Consider the following 18,543-nt stretch of genomic DNA (forward strand, 5'->3'; position numbering starts at 1 on the left):
AGGCGGGGGGTGGTGAATCAGCTATCCAACTATTAAAACATTTATCAACCATGTTAATCCTTGACCATGTGAACGATGTAATTATTAACCATAAGAAGATACACATACACAATAACACCAGATATGTTAACTAGGGAAACCCTTGATTAGAGGGAAAACCCTAGTGGGAATGGTACCCACAAAATGATGTACTAATATGAAAGTTTATTGTAAGAGGATAGAATCTATTAGGATCTAATGAAATCTATTCAATACATATAAGTCCCTATTAGGAGACTTTGAATCCCTTTTAGGAGATTTCAACCCTGTTAGGAGTTGTAGAAGGCAGAAAGACCCACTATCAAAACAACTTCATGACACCTGATCTCTTTATTATTCCTTGCATAATAATAGAAATGAAATAAATTGAACTTGTTTTCCTCTTGACTGGACCAAACCTCTTCTGATCTCAATATCAAATCACCAACTTCCCATCTAATAATCCCTTGGATTCCTTATATGCTTTTACCAACTTCGCATATCACTTGCTCACATACAATAGAATTCACACTTCATCACAAGGAAAATAGCCTTCCAAATAATTCTTTGATTCAGCCCTGAGGCTTTCCCAATTAATTATAATAGGACCTCATTAAGTTATTACAATTCATTACAATTATACAACACTATCAACTCATAGTTGATACAATTTCTCATATGTACGACATCCAACCTTGTGCACTTGCTGACATCATCATTAGGATGTCTACTATCACTATTTAACTTCACTCATCATGATTCTATCCGTATTAAGAGATACAATCAAAACATCAAAAACTACTTCTTAGACACTCTATCTGCACATTGTCCTCTATAATTCATGGATAACTCTTGCATGTGCACTTGTCCACTTCATTAGGACACAATGTAGGAAATATCCTCAACTACGCTTGACCTCATTATCAATACATAGCCCGTACAACCTCATTCTTTATCTGCTACTTTGGTAGTCTTTACAAAAACAATACTATGTTGACATCAATGACAAACACAGTCATGAATTGAACATGTAAATTATGCTAACAAACTCTCCAATGCTTATGGTACCCCCCCTAAAGGAATACCATCAACATCCATGCTAACAATCTTCCCCTTTTGTATTGATGGCAACATAGATGAAAAACATCTAAGTTCCAAGAATACCAAAACAATCACTGTTGTTGTTGTTGCTCTCTTCTTTTCAAATCATCTTCATTAAAAGAATCTGAAAATGGGAACAACTCTCCATCTGTGCTTCCTCATTCTTACATGTATTGACATCATCTGTTCACACTTTCCCCCTATTGATACACTACCACCATTGACATCAATATCTCATGAACAACTCTCCCTCGTACATTCTCTCCACCATATACATCTCCCACATACTACCAGAAGATGTTTTTCATACAACTTCTCCCCCATTGACATCAATGACAGATGCATCATTATGTCAATCAATTGCACAAAGTCTTCAACCAACTAAAGTGTCCAAAGACATTGTTCTATACCAACTACCAAAACTTCTTGATGACTCTGCTCATCATAGGAACTCCCTCATATAGGAAGCATCAACATTCAATCCAAATAAACAAGAGTGCTTTCTACCACTAGACTGATGCACTCTCTGCATCACCTACTCATAAGTAGGTAAGGACATAACCCCGAGCATACCTTGCAAATACTCAAATGTATCCTTAGGCAAAGGCTTCATAAAAATATACGCAATCTTCTCTTTTGTATTCACATACTCTAGTCTAATTTCTTTCTCTACAACTTTCTCTCTCAAAACATGATAATGGATATATGCTTAGTCTTAGAATGCAACACAAGATTCTTGGACATACTTACCGTACTTATGTTATCACAATGTATGATAATAGGTTCTAAAAAATCTATCCCAATGTCCTTACCATCTATTTCATCCACATGATTTGATTACAATTGTTTGTTGTTGCTACATACTCTACTTCTATTGTACTCTGTGAGATACAATCTTGTTTCTTGCTTAGCCAAGAAACCAATCTTCCTCCAAGGAAAAATGCTCCACCACTTGTACTCTTTCTATCATCCATACTACCTACCCAATCTGCATAAGTATATGCACACAAAGTAAAGTCACTTGATTTGTCATATCACAGTCCAAATCATGTGTACTTTTCATATATATGAATATTCTCTTTACTGCTGCATAATGTGCTTCTTTAGGGTTTGCTCAAAATCTTGATACTATACCAATTACATTTGCTATATTTGGTCCAATGTGAGTCAAATATTGCAAACCTCCAATCATGGATTTGTACTTCTTTTGCTCAACTATAGGTGTCTCGTCTTTGTTAGATAACTTGTGACTAGTTATCATAGGTCTACCAATAGGCTTACAACTTTCAGAGCTAAATATTTTCAACAAGTCTTTCAAATACTTAGTCTGTAATAAGAAAATACCATCACTATTCTATACAATTTGTAGACCTAAGAAATATTTCATCTCACCAATCATACTCATCTCAAATTCATTCTTTATTTCATAAATAAATTTGTCACTTGTTTCATAATTACCTCAAAAGATTATGTCATCCACAAATATCTCAATAATCAACAATCTATTCTCAACTTCTTTCAAATAAAAATTATTATCTATCGTACCTTTAGCAAATCCCAACTGTGCCAAATACTTGTCCAATCTCGCATACCAGGTTCTAGGTGCTTGCTTTAGTCCATACAATGCTTTCTTCAGTTTACATACTATATCCTTTTCTTCTGTCAAAGGAAATCCTTTAGGCTGCTCAATGTAGACTTCTTCTTCAAGTTCTCCATTCAGAAATGCTAACTTTCCATCCATTTGATACACTTTGAGCTTCTTATTTGCTACATAAGCCAAGAACATTCTTACTACTTCAATTTTGGTAATAGGGGCAAATGTTTCTTCATAGTCTATACCTTATTGCTATGAATATTCTTTACATACCTGTTAATTGTTATAATTCTGTCGGATAAATTATATTATATATATGAGATATATAATATATGACAAATATTATATATGGAATAATTAACTTATATTAAGAGTGATATATATATATATATACATATCTTGTTATAAAACTATTACAATATATTGAAGATATATATCACTTATGTTATAACTATAACTAATGTAAGTTAATATGTCAAAGGGACATGTCTCTTCAAGAGACATGTCTCTTTATTTCCTATATATATTTGTTTGTTTGTATAGTAACTTGGAAAACATATAAAATATCCACAAGTGCTATTACAAGTTACAGACAATATTAATCGATCCTATTTCACTAACATGGTATTAGAGTAGGGTTTTGATCATATATCTGTACTTTCATAAAAATCAATTATGTAGAAACAAAGCTGCATTGCATTCCTTATCAGAGACTATATAAAAGTTTTTGAAAGACGTTGTGGAGATGCAAACGCTTACATTGATATTTCGATCTTGTCTGAGAAATACAAATAAAGTCATAGTGTTAAATATTGAAAAATATCAATTCAAATATATGTGACACCAACACATATAATTAGAGCAAATGAAAGTGAATAGTTTATTGGAGATTTGTCTTGAGATTTTGCATAAGTAGAAGAGATATGTGCTGGGTATTGAAGAAAAGAATGGTGAGCAAAGGCGATCTGGAAGTAGTGAAGGGTTTAGATTTGGAAAGATATATGGGACACTGGTACGAGATCGCTTCCATTCCATCATGCTTTTAGCCCAAGAATGGCAAAAATACACGGGCAACTTATACCCTTAAACCAAATAATACTGTTCATGTCCTCAACGAGACTTGGAGCAATGGGAAGAAGGGTTCCATTGAGGGCAATGCATATAAGGTGGATCCGCATAGTGATGAGGCCAAGTTCAAGGTGAAGTTCTATGTGCCGCCATTTTTTTTGCCCATTTTTTCCTATTCTTGGGGATTACTAGGTTATGGGCATTGATGCAGACTACTAGTGGGCTATGGTTGGACAGTCGTCTCGGAAGTTTCTGTGGATTTTGAGCAGGCAACCAGAGCTTGATGAAGAGATTTATAACCAGCTGCTGGAGAAGGCTGGAGAGTAGGGATACAATGTGGATCTCCTACACAAAATTTCTCACATGCAGACTCCTGAAGAGGAAACTCAAAAGGAAAATAAACCACCATAGATAGAAGATGCTTTCTTACTCCACTCACAACATATTTCATAAATGATGGAGAACAATAATAAATATTACATATTCTGTTACACTGCAGAAAGAGAATGGACAAAGACATGGAAAGAATGGAAGAGCCAGTCATATACTCCAGCGATAAGATGACAAAAGACAATTATTCCAACAGTGAAAAATGAGTGAAAGGGCCCACAGTTTATGTGAAATGTGATTAAAGTATAATATTTTAAACCCAGAGAGTGAAGCTATAACCTCACTGCAAGATCTTCAATCGATGGCTTTATATATATATATATATCCATCATCGCAAATCTTAAATTTTCATTGTTCGATATTTGAGAGTTCATAATATGATGGCTGATCTAATGAGGATCAAAATTTATGAAATTGAATTATTTGGGTGAACACACAAAATCGTCATTTATGTTCACTATAGTTGCACTGAAATTTATGAATCAGAGAATTCTCTTAGCCCAAGGAACACTTATTAACGGAGAATGGTATATACTGATCTTCAACCTACATATGGGCCTGATAATCATTGATTTCTTTCTAAAAAGGGGGTTGCCTGTATTACCAGTTCTATATCCATATCCTTTAGTTTTTCAGAAATTACAGTGAGATCAAACCTTTGCGGCTGTTAGCATCACTGACTACCAAAACAACTCTTGCATGACAGATATGTATGTCTGAAAATAATATAAGTGACTTGTGTCCAAAATTAAACCTGGAGGTTGTTGGTACAAATCAACGAGATCAACACTCTTCAAGCATCTTGGTTGGTCTACCTATAGATACTTTAATATGACTACACATTGTATTGAGACCTTATTGTTCACTACCTTTAACGGTATAATGTCATTTGGAAGATTTGACAATGCAACTCAGGTCCAAGATTGTGCTGAATAAGGATTACCACATCGAGTACTTGGTGGATATCATTTAGTTGATGTTCTGATAGGCCATTACTCGGAGTATTTGGTGAATATCATTTGATTGATATTCTGATAGGCCAATGCTCATGTTACCAAATATGATATCAAATAGTAATTGGTGAATATCATATGTTGATATTTTGATAGGCCAATACTTACATGATATCATATTCTAGAAATCTTCTAATCAAAGATTTCTTATATGTATTATTTTTGAAATATTACATTTGGTGTAATATCTATGTGTTTTATCCTTCTTCATTAAGAGGGAGTGTTAATGTTATAATTCTTTCGGATAAATTATATATTATATATGAGATATATAATATATGACAAATATTATATATGGAATAGTTAACTTATATTAAGAGTGATACACACACACACACACACACACACACACACACATGTATATATATGTATATATGTGTCTATATATATGTTATATATGTATATATGTGTCTATATATATGTATGAATGTGTGTGTGTGTGTGTGTGTGTGTGTGTGTGTGTGTGTGTGTGTGTGTGTGTGTGTGTGTATCTTGTTATAAAACTATTACAATAGATTGAAGATATATATCACTTATGTTATAACTATAACTAATGTAAGTTAATATGTCAAAGGGACATGTCTCTTCAAGAGACATGTCTCTTTATTTCCTATATATATTTGTTTGTATAGTAACTTGGAAAACATATAAAATATCCACAAGTGCTATTACAAGTTACAAAATATATTAATCGATCCTATTTCACTAACAATACCAATCTTGCTTTATTTCTCGCAACCTCACCTTGTTCATTCATCTTGTTTCTGAAAACACACTTAGTTCTTATAACATTCTTATCTTTAGGCCTAGGATTCAATTCCCATGTCTCATTCTTCACAATCTGATTTATTTCTTCCTTCATTACTTGAATCCAATGATCATCCTTCCATGCCTTATCTATACTCTTTGCAACTTGAGAAATCAAACACAATTCTTCATGTACTTTATTTCTTGTCATAACTCCTTTTTCTTTGCTTCCAATAATTTGATTAGCATGGTGATTCTTTATCAAATTTCTGTTAGTTATAGGCGTCACTGACTCGACTCTTACTTCTTCTCTAGGTTCAAATCTTGGTTCTTCTCTTTGTTTAACAACTTGAATGTCATTCTACAAATCATTGTTAGTCTCAAATTTCAATATTTTCTATGACAGGCTTAGGATTAGCTTCTTCTATTACTTCCTCTTTCTTAACCAGTTAAAGCTCATCATCTTCATTATTACTATCATTCAAGAATCTTTCCATACTTGCTTTAATTTTTTATCATCATCAACAAGGAAATCATTTCTAGTAATCCTTACTCTTTTAGGACATTTGGATGAAAAATGACCAAATTCTTTACATGTCCAACAAGCAAAAAAATTTCATACCATCTAGCTCTCTTTTCATAAGCAAGGCAATTCCTTCTTCAATATTTTTGTCTTCTTTTGATCTAGATCTGTCTTCATTTATATTGGTCCTTGATAAAGTAGGTCTAGTCTTTTGTATGCAATAAAAAGATTTTGGATCTGGAAACTCAATCTTCTGTTCTGTACATAATTCTGATATCTCACCAAGGAACTCCATCTTCTGAATATCAAAATTAACTCCATCAGACTTTGAAATTTTTTTTTTGAAACGACTCACCATTGATCTCCTTAAGTTGTTAAGCTTTTCCTTTAAGGACCTGATGCCCTGATACCAATTGTTAGAAAGTAAAGTCCACCACGACAATTGAGAGGGGGACGGGGGGTGAATCAGTTATCCAACTATTAAAACATTTATCAACCTTATTAATCCTTAACCATGTGAACAATATAATCAACAACCATAAGAAGATACACATACACAATAACACCAGATTTGTTAACTGAAAAGCTCTTGATCAGAGGGAAAACCCCAATGGGGATGGTACCCACAAAATGATGTACTAATATAAAAGTTAATTGTAAGAGGATGTACTCTATTAGGAGCCAATGAAATACATTTAGTGCATATCAGTCCCTGTTAGAAGACTTTGAATCCCTGTTAGGAGATTCCAACCCTGTTATGAGTTGTAAAAGGCAGAAGGACCCATTGTCCAAAGAGCTTTAGGGCAAGACCATCGAACTTAGTATCCAATTGATCTATGTATTATTCTTTGCATAATGATAGAAATGAAATAACTTGAACTCCTTCTCTGAAATCTTGACTGGACCAAACCTCTTCTGATCTCAATACTAGAGCACTAGCTTTACATTCAATAATCCCTTGGATCACTTACAAACATTTACAAACTTCGTTTATCACTTGTTCACATATAATAGAATTCACACTTCATCATAAAGGAAAATAACCTTCCTTAATACCACATCACCAAAATAATTCTTTGAGTTGGCCTTGAGGCTTTCCCAATTAATTATAATAGGATCTCATTCAAATATTACAATCATTATAACTACACAACACTGTAGGCTCACAGTAAATACAACTTCTCATATGTGTGACCTCAAACCTTCTGCACTCGCTGACATCATCATGAAGCTGTCTACTGTCACTGTCTAACTTTGCTCGTCACAATTCTATCTCTGTTAAGATATACAACCCAAACATCATAAACTACTTCTCAGGTACTTTGTTTGCACACCGTCCTCTGTAATTCTTCAATAACTCTGGCATGTCTTCGACTCTCTGCATGCACACTTGTCCACTTCATCAAGACACAATGTAGAACATATCCTCAATTACACTTGACCTCATCATCAATACACAAACCGTACGACCTCATTCTCTATCTGCTCCTCTGCTAGTTTTTACAAAACAATACTATGTTGATATCAGTGACAAACACAATCATGAATGCAACATGTCAATCATGCTAACAAACTCTCCAATGCTTAGGATAATCCCCCAAAGGAATACCATCAAAATTCATGCTAACAATTTAATGATTTCTTATTTCTTATGGATTTAAGGAGGAAAATAATGATCACACTTGATTGTCTTCATCCATCCTTAAGTGTTGGAAATCTTAAAGCACGAGTTCATGCATGTTGAAGGTTAATGCTCAATTTGATAACTTATCAACGTCCTTATTGCCTTGTCTAAAGACGTGTGATTTTGAAGTCATGTAATGATGTCAATACCTCAATTATTCGGTCAATATGATTCTGCAAGTATCAAACATGCGTATCACCTTTCATTATTGCATCTAGAATAATTTGTGAATCTCCTTTCACATGAAGCTTTCTAACACTCAGTTTTTTGGTTTCTCATACTGCTTAATTGTACATATATTAAATATACATGTCAAAAATTTTTTCCCTAAATTTACATAATTAAAAATAAGTTTGTTAAGAGAAATACAACGAACTAATTCAAAATTTTAAATAAAAAATACCAATTATAAAATGTCGATATTAGACATATAGGAAAAAAAGAGTTTCGTAGAGGGACAAAAAATAGGTTCTAAGGGAAAAATAGAGAACCACCACTCAAAAAAATATTATAAAGTTATCCCTCATATTAAACTGATCCGGAATTATCTAGATACCTAATAATATTAATAACAACAATTTTAAAAAGGGCGAAGAAAGACGAATCTCATTCAAAGATCTCCTGCCTTGCCTTCCAAGAAAGTATAAACGTAGACCAGTCGTATCCGTCCTTGCACACATGCGATATATATACGCTTGCTTAATACACATACATCGAGGGTTTTTGGAGGGTTTTGCAAACAGAGAGTAAAAACCAAGCGCGCAAGTCTACCAGGGCCATTAGGAAACTGTAAAACCAAAATTTTCCCACGTAAGTTTTCGAGACAAGTGCCTTGGGGAAATTGCAATGAACATTTGTTGCGAAACGAGAGCTGCAAGTTTTGATCAAAACTCATTCATTCAGGCCCTGGGAAGTCCGAGTTCCGTAAAATTTTGAGCTCAGAAAGCTTGATAGAAGCAAACACATATATTGAGCTACCCTGGGATCCCTCATTTGACATCCTATCTAATGCTTAAAGTGATATCACCTTCGACTTCTTCACAGAGTCTGATAAGAAGACTCGCGTTCGGAGTTTCGAACCCATGTCTTCCTAGCAGTATCCTTCCGCGGGGAGAAAGGTCACCGTTGCTGCGGTTTTGGGATTCATTGCGGGAGCAGAATAATGATGCAGTTCATTTGGCGTATCGGTGGCGCTGCTTTTGCTCAGATTCAGGAAAAGGCGGCGATGGTTCGGACGCCGGGGGATCGTCGGAGGGAGGTTCTTCAGGCGAGAGCGGCGGCAACGCTAAGGGAGAGACTGCGGGTGCTGCAGTCGAAGAAGTGCCCACGAAATCATCTTCCTCGGCAATTGTTCCAACAAATCCACGTCCAGAGGATTATTTGACGGTTAGTGTTTCCAGGACCTTATACTAAAATGCTGGTTAAATATGGGAATATTATAAATTCAGCTATCAAGGTTGTATTGCTACATTTTCTCAAAATTGTGAAAAAGTTGTTATAAACAACTGAAGTTTTATTTATTTTTGAAATAGCTCTACTTATTTTCTATTTTATGTTGGAGTTTGAATCTGTGCTCCTTGGCCTTCTCAAGTTGGGCGCCTTTTGAGCTACTGGCTCACCTTTAACAGAGCGCTTCAATTCGTGCGGACCTCTAACTTATCTCAACTGTTTATTGAAATAAAAAATAAATATAATATCGATTCAGTTACCAAATTGGAATGGCTCTACTTATTTTTTTTATACATTGGAGTTTGAAACTGTGCTTCTCATTCTACTGAAGTTGAAGTTCATTTTGAGCTTTTCGCTCAGCTTTAACGGAGTGCTTCTATCCGCGCAGACCTCTTACTTATCTCAACTGTTTATTGAAATAAAAATATTAAATGTAAATTATCAATTCAGCTATCAAATTTGAACGGCTTTACTTAGTTTCTATTTTACGGTCGAGTTTGAAACTCTGCTTCTCATTCTCCTGAACCTGGAGTGCCTTTTGAGCTATTGGCTCAGCTTTTACAGGGTTCTTCAATCCGTACAGTTCTCAAACTTAACTGCTTATTGAAACAAAACAAATAACAAAATTAAACCCACACATTGTTTTTTATATTTTAATGGACGGGGTATTTCAATATTAGTATTAAAAAGGATGTGTTTATGAGATGTGTATAGATTGATATGCTAGTAAGCTCTTGATTTTGCTAATATGTTTACACGTTTCATTGCTTACTTTGAAACATGTGACAATTTTGACAAAGATGTTTTTGTAATCGCTTAGAGAACATTCTGCATCCCTTCCATGAGCTTCTTACAAATTTTGCAAATCATTCAGAGTCTTATTGGGCTGTCAAAGCTCTTATGTCATATTACTTTGTAAATTTCTAACCAATTCATTGGAACTATGTCACCACATTCACTCAGCACACCCCAAATTTGAAAGTCGGGTCGCTTAGAATTCTAATTTGGTTCACATTGACTGGAAATTCATCATCAGACTGGTTAATTCAGTGTGCAGAACCCTGGAGGATTTTTGATCAAATTTTGACTACTTTTCAAACAGCCACTTGAGTCCGTGCCGGATTTGGACAGATATTGGTTGTAGATGTCCATTTCATTGACTTTTCAATAAACTTTTATTTGTCATTTTTGGTCTATTTGACCTTTGAACCAGAAAATTGACTTTTCTATAAAGTTTTTTTTGCCATTTATATGTCATTTGTGCATTTGTGAATGAAAAGGAAAACTTCTTGTCTCCATTGCTAAACTTTCTTGATTGGTTACCATTGTTGAAGGAGTGTTAATAGGTGTTTGTTGCATGCTCTAAGTTTGTTTTTGAGCTATTTCTACATGGTTGCAAGCGTGGACAACTCAAAGACGTTGAAGAGGAAGATTTCAACAAAAGAGCTAGGGTTTTGTTTGTTTTTAAAAGTTTTTTGATTTTTTTGGTACAAAGTGAAATGAGCTCTCAAGTTTTATTTTCTCTTTTCATTTTAGTATTTTTGCTTTGTTTGTTGTTTCTAGATTCAGAGGATGACAAGTATTTCTAGCAACAGAAACTCCCACTTCAAAACAAACAAATGCTCTCCACTATGGGAATATGTGGAAATGGTTCAACCAATGCCAAGTGGATGAGGTTTTTTGTGGATTTGCAGCCATTGCGAAGAGGAATATAATAGCTCTTATAGCAGAATGAAAACACGTTTATACTTTATTCCTCAAAAAGACATTAAGTTTTGTACAGGGAGCCAAGAGTCAATAGGGTACTATTTAAAACTCTTCTTCCAAACCACATTGTGAACAAATATATTCAAGAGCTAAAACAAGCAGGTAAAGCAGTTGGGAATGTACATGCTCATTCTTTGCAAAAGTCTAGAACTAAAACAAAAATATGTATGGCTTCAATTTCCACCCCCAATGAACCACTCATAGATGGCCATCCATTCTTGTGTGTTCCTCAAGAGTAGGTGACAAATAAGAGATCAAAGGGGCCCTTGGAAATATCATTTCAGAATAGAGCTAGAGACACTGCCAAGGAAGACATAGCGAGATGTATCTATGCAAATGGATTGTCATTTAATGTTGTTCACTTAACATGTTGGCAATATTTGGTGAAATCAATTAATGAGGCTCCAAAGTGGTTCAAGGGCTCAGGTTACGATAAGGTGCACACCACTTTATTGAACACAAAGGTGATTCGTGTAGAGGCTCTTATGCAGCTCATCAAGGATTCATGGACTGAAACAAGTGTGACCATAATATGTGATGAATAGAAAGATGCGAGAAGTCATCCTTTGGTCAATGTTATTGCAATGTCCACAAGAGGTGCAATGTTTTTGGAAGTTGTGGATTGTGAAGAGGAGGTGAAGGATGGTCCTTTCATTGCAAACATTCTCATCCAAGCCATTGAGCAATTTGATGCTCAAAATGTTGTTCAGGTAATAATTGGTATTGCCAAGAATTGTAAGGCTGTTGGGTTATTGGTTGAGGAGTGCTTCGGACACCTGTGCTGTCCATTCACTCAACCTAATGCTGCAAAAAATTGACACTAAAATTGGGTGGATAAAAAATGTATAAAGATACATAAGATATCCAAATGTTCGTCACAAATCACCATATGAAGTAAGTTATATTTAGACAATTCTCGAAATTGGAGCTCTTGAAGGCGAGTTAAACTATTTAAAATTTAAAATGTTTTAGAAAATTAGATTTTAATTTAGTAAACTTTCTATGTTTTTAAATTTAAATCATAATATTGATTATAATTTTTATTGTTTTGATTTTAAAATAGGTTGCTGAGACCCACTTTGCTCCAACACTATTGTTTTGAGATGCCTTGTGAAGGTTAAAGAGGCATTGTCTAGAATGGTAATTAGTGCTGATTGGAGCATATGGACACAATCTAATAGTACCAAGGCAGCTGCCATCAAGGCAATGATACTAGATGACTCTTGGTGGGATCGTACTGAGTACCTCCTAAGGTTTTCTGAGTCTATATTGAGCATAATCCAATACACTGACATGTGGGTTATAGAAGTAGAATAGATGTAGAATGCAAGTAATAGATGTAGAATTGAGCTCCATACTTTCTCACAACTTTTTCTGGCTAAGATAGTGCACATGTGGGGTATGGAATTAATTGGGCCCACTTAAGATGAAGGAAATTTGAAAATAAAGCAACAACATCCCTCCAATCATTGCGAAGATTCCCTTTATCAAAATTCGCAAGCTACTGCAAATGTTTGTTAAAATGCTTGACAAACATGCCACATTATGGAATGTGATTGCAAGCATTGCACAAAATAGATTAATTGAAAGGGGCTACGAAAATTTTCACGCAAATGCAATGGGTTAGTGTCAAATCAATTTACCACCATCTTCAACGTCATCCCTAACTATGCAAAATGGAAGGCCGAAGACAAATTCTGTGATCCTCCATGCATCCTAGCCATTGGAGCCATAAGGAAAGCTCTTTAAACAGTATAAGGATGTTTATCAAAGCATAATGGAAGTTCTTTTCTTCATATTTCTGATGGAAATGTTCTCCCTGGAAAGCATATCCAATGAGGAATCATGATCATCATGTGTGATTGTTGTTTGACAAATTGCCATTTTAGACTCATCGTATGATATGGGGATAGCACTATAATGGAAAAGATGGCTAGACGAGACATCAAAATGTTTGAAAAAAAATGTCACAAGGCTGGTGAAGGTGATAGTTTGTATGCAATAGGTGAGTCACATAATGTTCACGGGAAGTGTTTGACAGGGATGCTGAAAAGAAATGTAATGATAAAAATATCTATGAAGTTTCCTTCCTACCCGTGCCAAACATAGGCTCAAGATAGAGCATTGGTGTCCAATGGAGCATGATTTTGGTTGAATGTTGTCACGAGAGATATGAATGATAAAAGTGGAATCATGCTGAAAGGGTTGATGTAATTTGAACATAGATACCTCAAAGTAACATTGTGTTGTAAGAAATGGTAAATTTTCAAATGCAGATTTGGTTAGAAACTTCAAACATTCAAGTTTAAGCTCACATAAGGAGCACATCGATCGTTCACCAAAATACCTCGAAGAAGTGTTACATCATGAAATGTAATTGTTGTGGTATACATACACAAATTAAAGTGCAAGTATATTTGGTGGGCTCAAATGCAAATTCTACAATACTTCCCATATCATGTAATCCAGAACAATAGATTATTGGTGGCATGTGAATTTGGGATCTTCATAATAGGATAGGGTATTCACTAAAGCACTAAGATTCTACAATTTAGGTTAGATATTATAGTTAGAGATGTGCTAGTAGAAATGTATACAATGGGTGTGGAGTCGTATTCCATAGGCTCTATGTTTAGCATCACTTTCCTCGTCCATTCCAAATGGGAGTTTTGAAACATATTATCCAAAATTCATGTTGGCTTTTGGGTATTTTAGATGGAGATGCTCCTATATATATGCACCTGAAACGCAAATTAATAGCGTATTGAAGTGTCAATAAGCTAGCTATTACAAAATTCATATTCAATAGGCACTTTCCAAAAGATAAATTGAAAGCAAATTTAAATGCAAGATGTATGGTTATATTGAAGTCTGCATTGAGTTTTTCTTACGAGACATTATGGTGGACTCTTGACCAAAAAAAGGTCATCATGGAAGAAAGGCTTGCTTAACAGATATAGTTACAGTTGGAGAGAGTATGAATATGGAATCAAACCATTTCAATGATTATGTTATGACTTTTATGTTCCTGATTGCTTTATGTTAAGATTGCTATGTGTTCATGGATAAAATAATGTAATCACAAAGAGAAGAGTTAGTGACAATCATCAAGACCAATTATTTAACCTTCTTCCCAAAATATCTCAATTTCAAGCTATATTTTTTTTGGTTGGTAATCACTTTTGATTGGAGCTTTGAACCAGTGGGGTTACATCTGGGGGACCCCATCCCCTTGGTTATTCATTACAATCCTTCCTAATATCCAACTCGAGATATGCACCTCTAGATATCCAAACTCACCACATCCTTATCTCTCTAGCTCCTCATTACTTCGTTCTCCTTATCTCTCCATTCTCCTTATCACTTCATTCTCCTTATCACTCCACACCTTATCACTCCGTTCTCCTTATATCTCCACTATATTACTTCTTATCACTCTTGATGACCAACACACCTTATCACTCTGATGGTTTGCAACTCATTCGGACTCTTGCTGCCATTTTTATCAACCTCTCCTTATACCTCCCAGTTGACATCACTCAATCATGTGTCCACCACTCTAGCAATTCACTCCCTGCCACACTTACCGTCCAACACTCGTGCAACAATGACCCCATCTTATATCTCCCATTGGTCAACGCCTTGTCACTCCCTTTGCTGAATGTGTTTTTCCACCAACTAGGAGTGGACTCACCATTGAAATTGGCGACAAACAAAGCCACCTTTGCACCCCCACATTATGCGCTATGTCCATCAAGCAACCCTCTGATAGGTCATGAATCTACCAGTCCTGTCAAATTCAGTGACCCACGCTCTAACATGCACGCATGATCCTCCTGGCGATTCGAACCAAAGAAACCCTGTTAACAAGGGCACACAACATCCGTTGCGCTATGGGTTGAAGCTCAATTTTGTAAATAATGACTTTTGTCACTTTGGTCAAAGGTTAATCAATTGACTATTTTTGCAAAATTGTGAAGTCAATTATCCCCTTCATAATGCATAAATTAAAGTTAGTTATTAACCTAGGACAATTACTTACCAATGTAAGCCTATAAATGCAAGGCTATTCCAATTGTAAAAAGGGGGAGGGAACTCTTGGAAAGGGGAAACCCTAGAGAAATTATCAGAGAAAGTTTCAATGAATTTTGGTTTCATATTATGTATAAAGGTTTTTGAGTTTATATATTCTCAATAAAGAGTGCATTTGTTTGTGTGACCAAAATGTCCTTTGAGTTATGGTTACTAATTTATTGTATGTTAAATTAGTGATTCCTTTATGCATCTATATGGATCTTGTAGTTAGTGCAAAGAAACACATTCATCTCCTTATATCTTAATTTGGATGTGGATGTGCTAGTATAGCTTATCACTTGATATGTCGGGATTTGTTATACTCCTTTCATCATCATTACATTTGTGTGCTCAAAACCCCCTCGTAATCAGTTATGTGCTGTAAAATCCTATTTGGTATTTGCATGTTTACTTTTGGGGTTTATTCTATTAAACATTCTTTAGTTTTATGTTTTCTCCTTTATGTACTTTCTGGTAAAAGTACACAAAAATCCTAAATACCCACATCATATGCGGGAGATGTCCCTCTCTAATGTAGAGGAAGGTTGTAATCAAATAGTGATTAGATTACAATCTCTCTAACTTTTGGCACTGTTGTCACTACCCATAGGGTAAGAGGGTCAAATATATGAACAATCTTGTAGTGACAAATCTGTTTACTTGACCTTTAGGACCCTGTTTGAATTTGAAGTTTTCCAAAGATCCCAATGTTTGCAAATGACCATTTGACCCATTGCCTCTCGTATCTTCAAAAATGTCTCATAACAAATGTATGAGATGCAAATCAGTTTTCAACAACTTATGATCATGTTAATAGTTAGTCAATACATACTTGTAAATAACATTAATAAATACTAGACAAATGTATATACAACTTGGTATTGAACATGGCCATTTGACCCATTGCCTCTTGTATCTTCAAAAATGTCTCATAACAAATGTAGGAGATGCAAATTAGTTTTCAACAATTTATGAGCATTTTAATAGTTAGTCAATACATACTTGTAAATAACATATCAAAAAATAATAAATATTAGACAAATGTATATACATCTTGGTATTGAACATGACAAATAAAATAAAATATACCTTTAACAACTCCAATCTTGAGAAAGATTTGAACATTGCTTGTGACATTTGGCGGTTTGTCATAAACATTTTTATCTTCTTGCCCTTTTTGTATAACTGTCTCACTCACTCTATTTAAATTCCAATTTGTTGCATCACAAAGTTGAGAGAGTGTAGGATGCAGTGTGTCCAAAAAATGTGCTCATATTGTGCCTCAACCAATGCACCTGCAACTGCATTGTTTGTAATTATCTTGACCACATTATTATTAGTCAACATCTCTACAAACTCAATGAGAATTCTGGAAATTAATTCTGCATCTTTCACTTCCCCTTCACAATCAACTACCCTAAAAAACATTGCCCCTTTGGGGATATTGTATTAGTATTAATCAATTGACGATTCATGGTATCTTTCCATTTGTTTGAAACTATAGAAGTATTTAATTTGATCTTGAATTGGTTGAAGAGAGCTCTCTATAGCATTCCTCTCGTTTTGCAACATGTTGGCATACACCTTTTCATACCTAGGTCTTGGGTAATCGATTCACGCAAAGTTGATTGATGACATCATTTCTAGCCAATGTGGTGATCTCTCCAAGCTGAAAGGAAGACCATCGGCAGACAACATGCTATTTTTTGATCAGCAATGTCCCTTGCGTGCATTTATAATGTCTTGTCCAATGGACCTCTTTTGCGGGTGATAGTTGATACTTCATCATCTCTTGTATACGCAAGATCCGATGTTTGGAGGCTGCAACGGAGTCAATGGGCAAATTCATTATTTTCCTCTTTCTGGCTCAACCAGTATAAGCACTTTGTTTTGATCAACCTCTTCTTGTTCCTTTACAAATATTGCTATTTGTGTGGGAGACTTGCTTACCTAGGCTTGGACGCATTCCCATCCCTTTACTAACAAGGTCCATAAAGTGGAGTTTTACTTGAGAATATGAGCTATTTTTTTGTTGTTTACAGAAATTAAACCTCCAAATATATCCCCCATCTTCCCAGAACTTGTGAAATCCTTGTGGTATGTCTCCATAAAGGAGATCCTATATGAGTTTTGAATTTGTTTTTTGCTTCCCCACCCATTGGACTTTCACTATTGGCCATTCTTGCAATTTGATTTCTTGCTGTTATAAAAAATTACATAAATTTAAATTAGTAAAAAACTAAGTAATATAAGGATAAAATAAAGATACGAACATATTATAGCAAAGAATGAAACTTGTTTCTTTATTTCTTAATTGTTTTTTTGAAAGAACTTGAAAATTTCATTGCAAACGTCCAAAAATTCATCAAAATGCAGTGCGCACCCGAGTCAAAACCCCGACGCACCCGGTGCGGGTGCGTCACGCACCCGAGCACCCCTGCCAGCACCTTTTCCGCCACCGCACCCCTGCCGCACCCGTCGAGCACTCGGGTGGGACGTGGTGCTCGGGTGCTTCCCAGGTGCGCGGGTGCTTCTCGGGTGCTTGCGGGGTGCTTCCTGGGTGCTCGTGGGGTGCTCCGAGAAGAGGCCCAAAAAAGTTAAAAAAAACATGTGTGTTTGCAATTTTTTTTGTTATTGTTTTTTAAGTTTGCTTACCCTAATTGGGTGTGGGTCCCATGTGGTCTATTTGAAGGCTTAATAAGACCAATAGATCTCATTTTCATTTCACCATTTCATTTCACCATTTTGGAACAGCAAGGAGCTAAGTGAGAAAGATTGTTTGGAGGAGCTTGTGAGAGATTAGTGGGTGTTTTTGCAAGGGATTGCAAGAGCAAGAGGAGCAAGAGGAGCAAGAAGGTTTGATTTGGCAAGTGTCTCCTCAAGTTCAAGCTTTCAAGGTAGGATTTTTTTATTTTACTTAGTTTTTTTTGTTTTAAAAATCAATTTATAATTTTTAAATTTAGTATTTAGTATTTAGTTTTAATATTTAGTTTTACTAAGTTACTTTCAAGTTTCATTCTTGAATCTTGTTGATAGTTGAATCTTGATAGTTCTTAGTTCTATGAGTTTTTATTTTATTATCTATATTAAATTTTAATTTTTTTCATTGTTCTTA

The 18,543-nt window shown here is 35.1% G+C and overlaps 1 protein-coding gene and 1 pseudogene across 1 annotated transcript in view; both read left to right on the plus strand.

Annotated features, from left to right (window-relative positions):
• Window positions 1-3,660: 3,660 nt before the first annotated feature.
• Window positions 3,661-4,192, plus strand: LOC149560435 (temperature-induced lipocalin-1 pseudogene; annotated as a pseudogene).
• Window positions 4,193-8,811: 4,619 nt separating this feature from the next.
• The window catches only part of LOC149560436 (lon protease homolog 1, mitochondrial-like), a 185,453-nt gene continuing 175,721 nt past the window's right edge, over window positions 8,812-18,543 (plus strand). Inside the window, exon 1 of the mRNA XM_089824679.1 lies at window positions 8,812-9,524. Coding sequence (XP_089680805.1) covers window positions 9,147-9,524 — 378 coding nt within the window. The 5' untranslated portion in view covers window positions 8,812-9,146. The remainder of the gene's footprint in view (window positions 9,525-18,543) is intronic.

The sequence above is a fragment of the Cupressus sempervirens genome, chromosome 4, assembly GCF_028749045.1.
Source record: "Cupressus sempervirens isolate cs-2001-9-10 chromosome 4, ASM2874904v1, whole genome shotgun sequence".
NCBI classification, from domain to species: domain Eukaryota; kingdom Viridiplantae; phylum Streptophyta; class Pinopsida; order Cupressales; family Cupressaceae; genus Cupressus; species Cupressus sempervirens.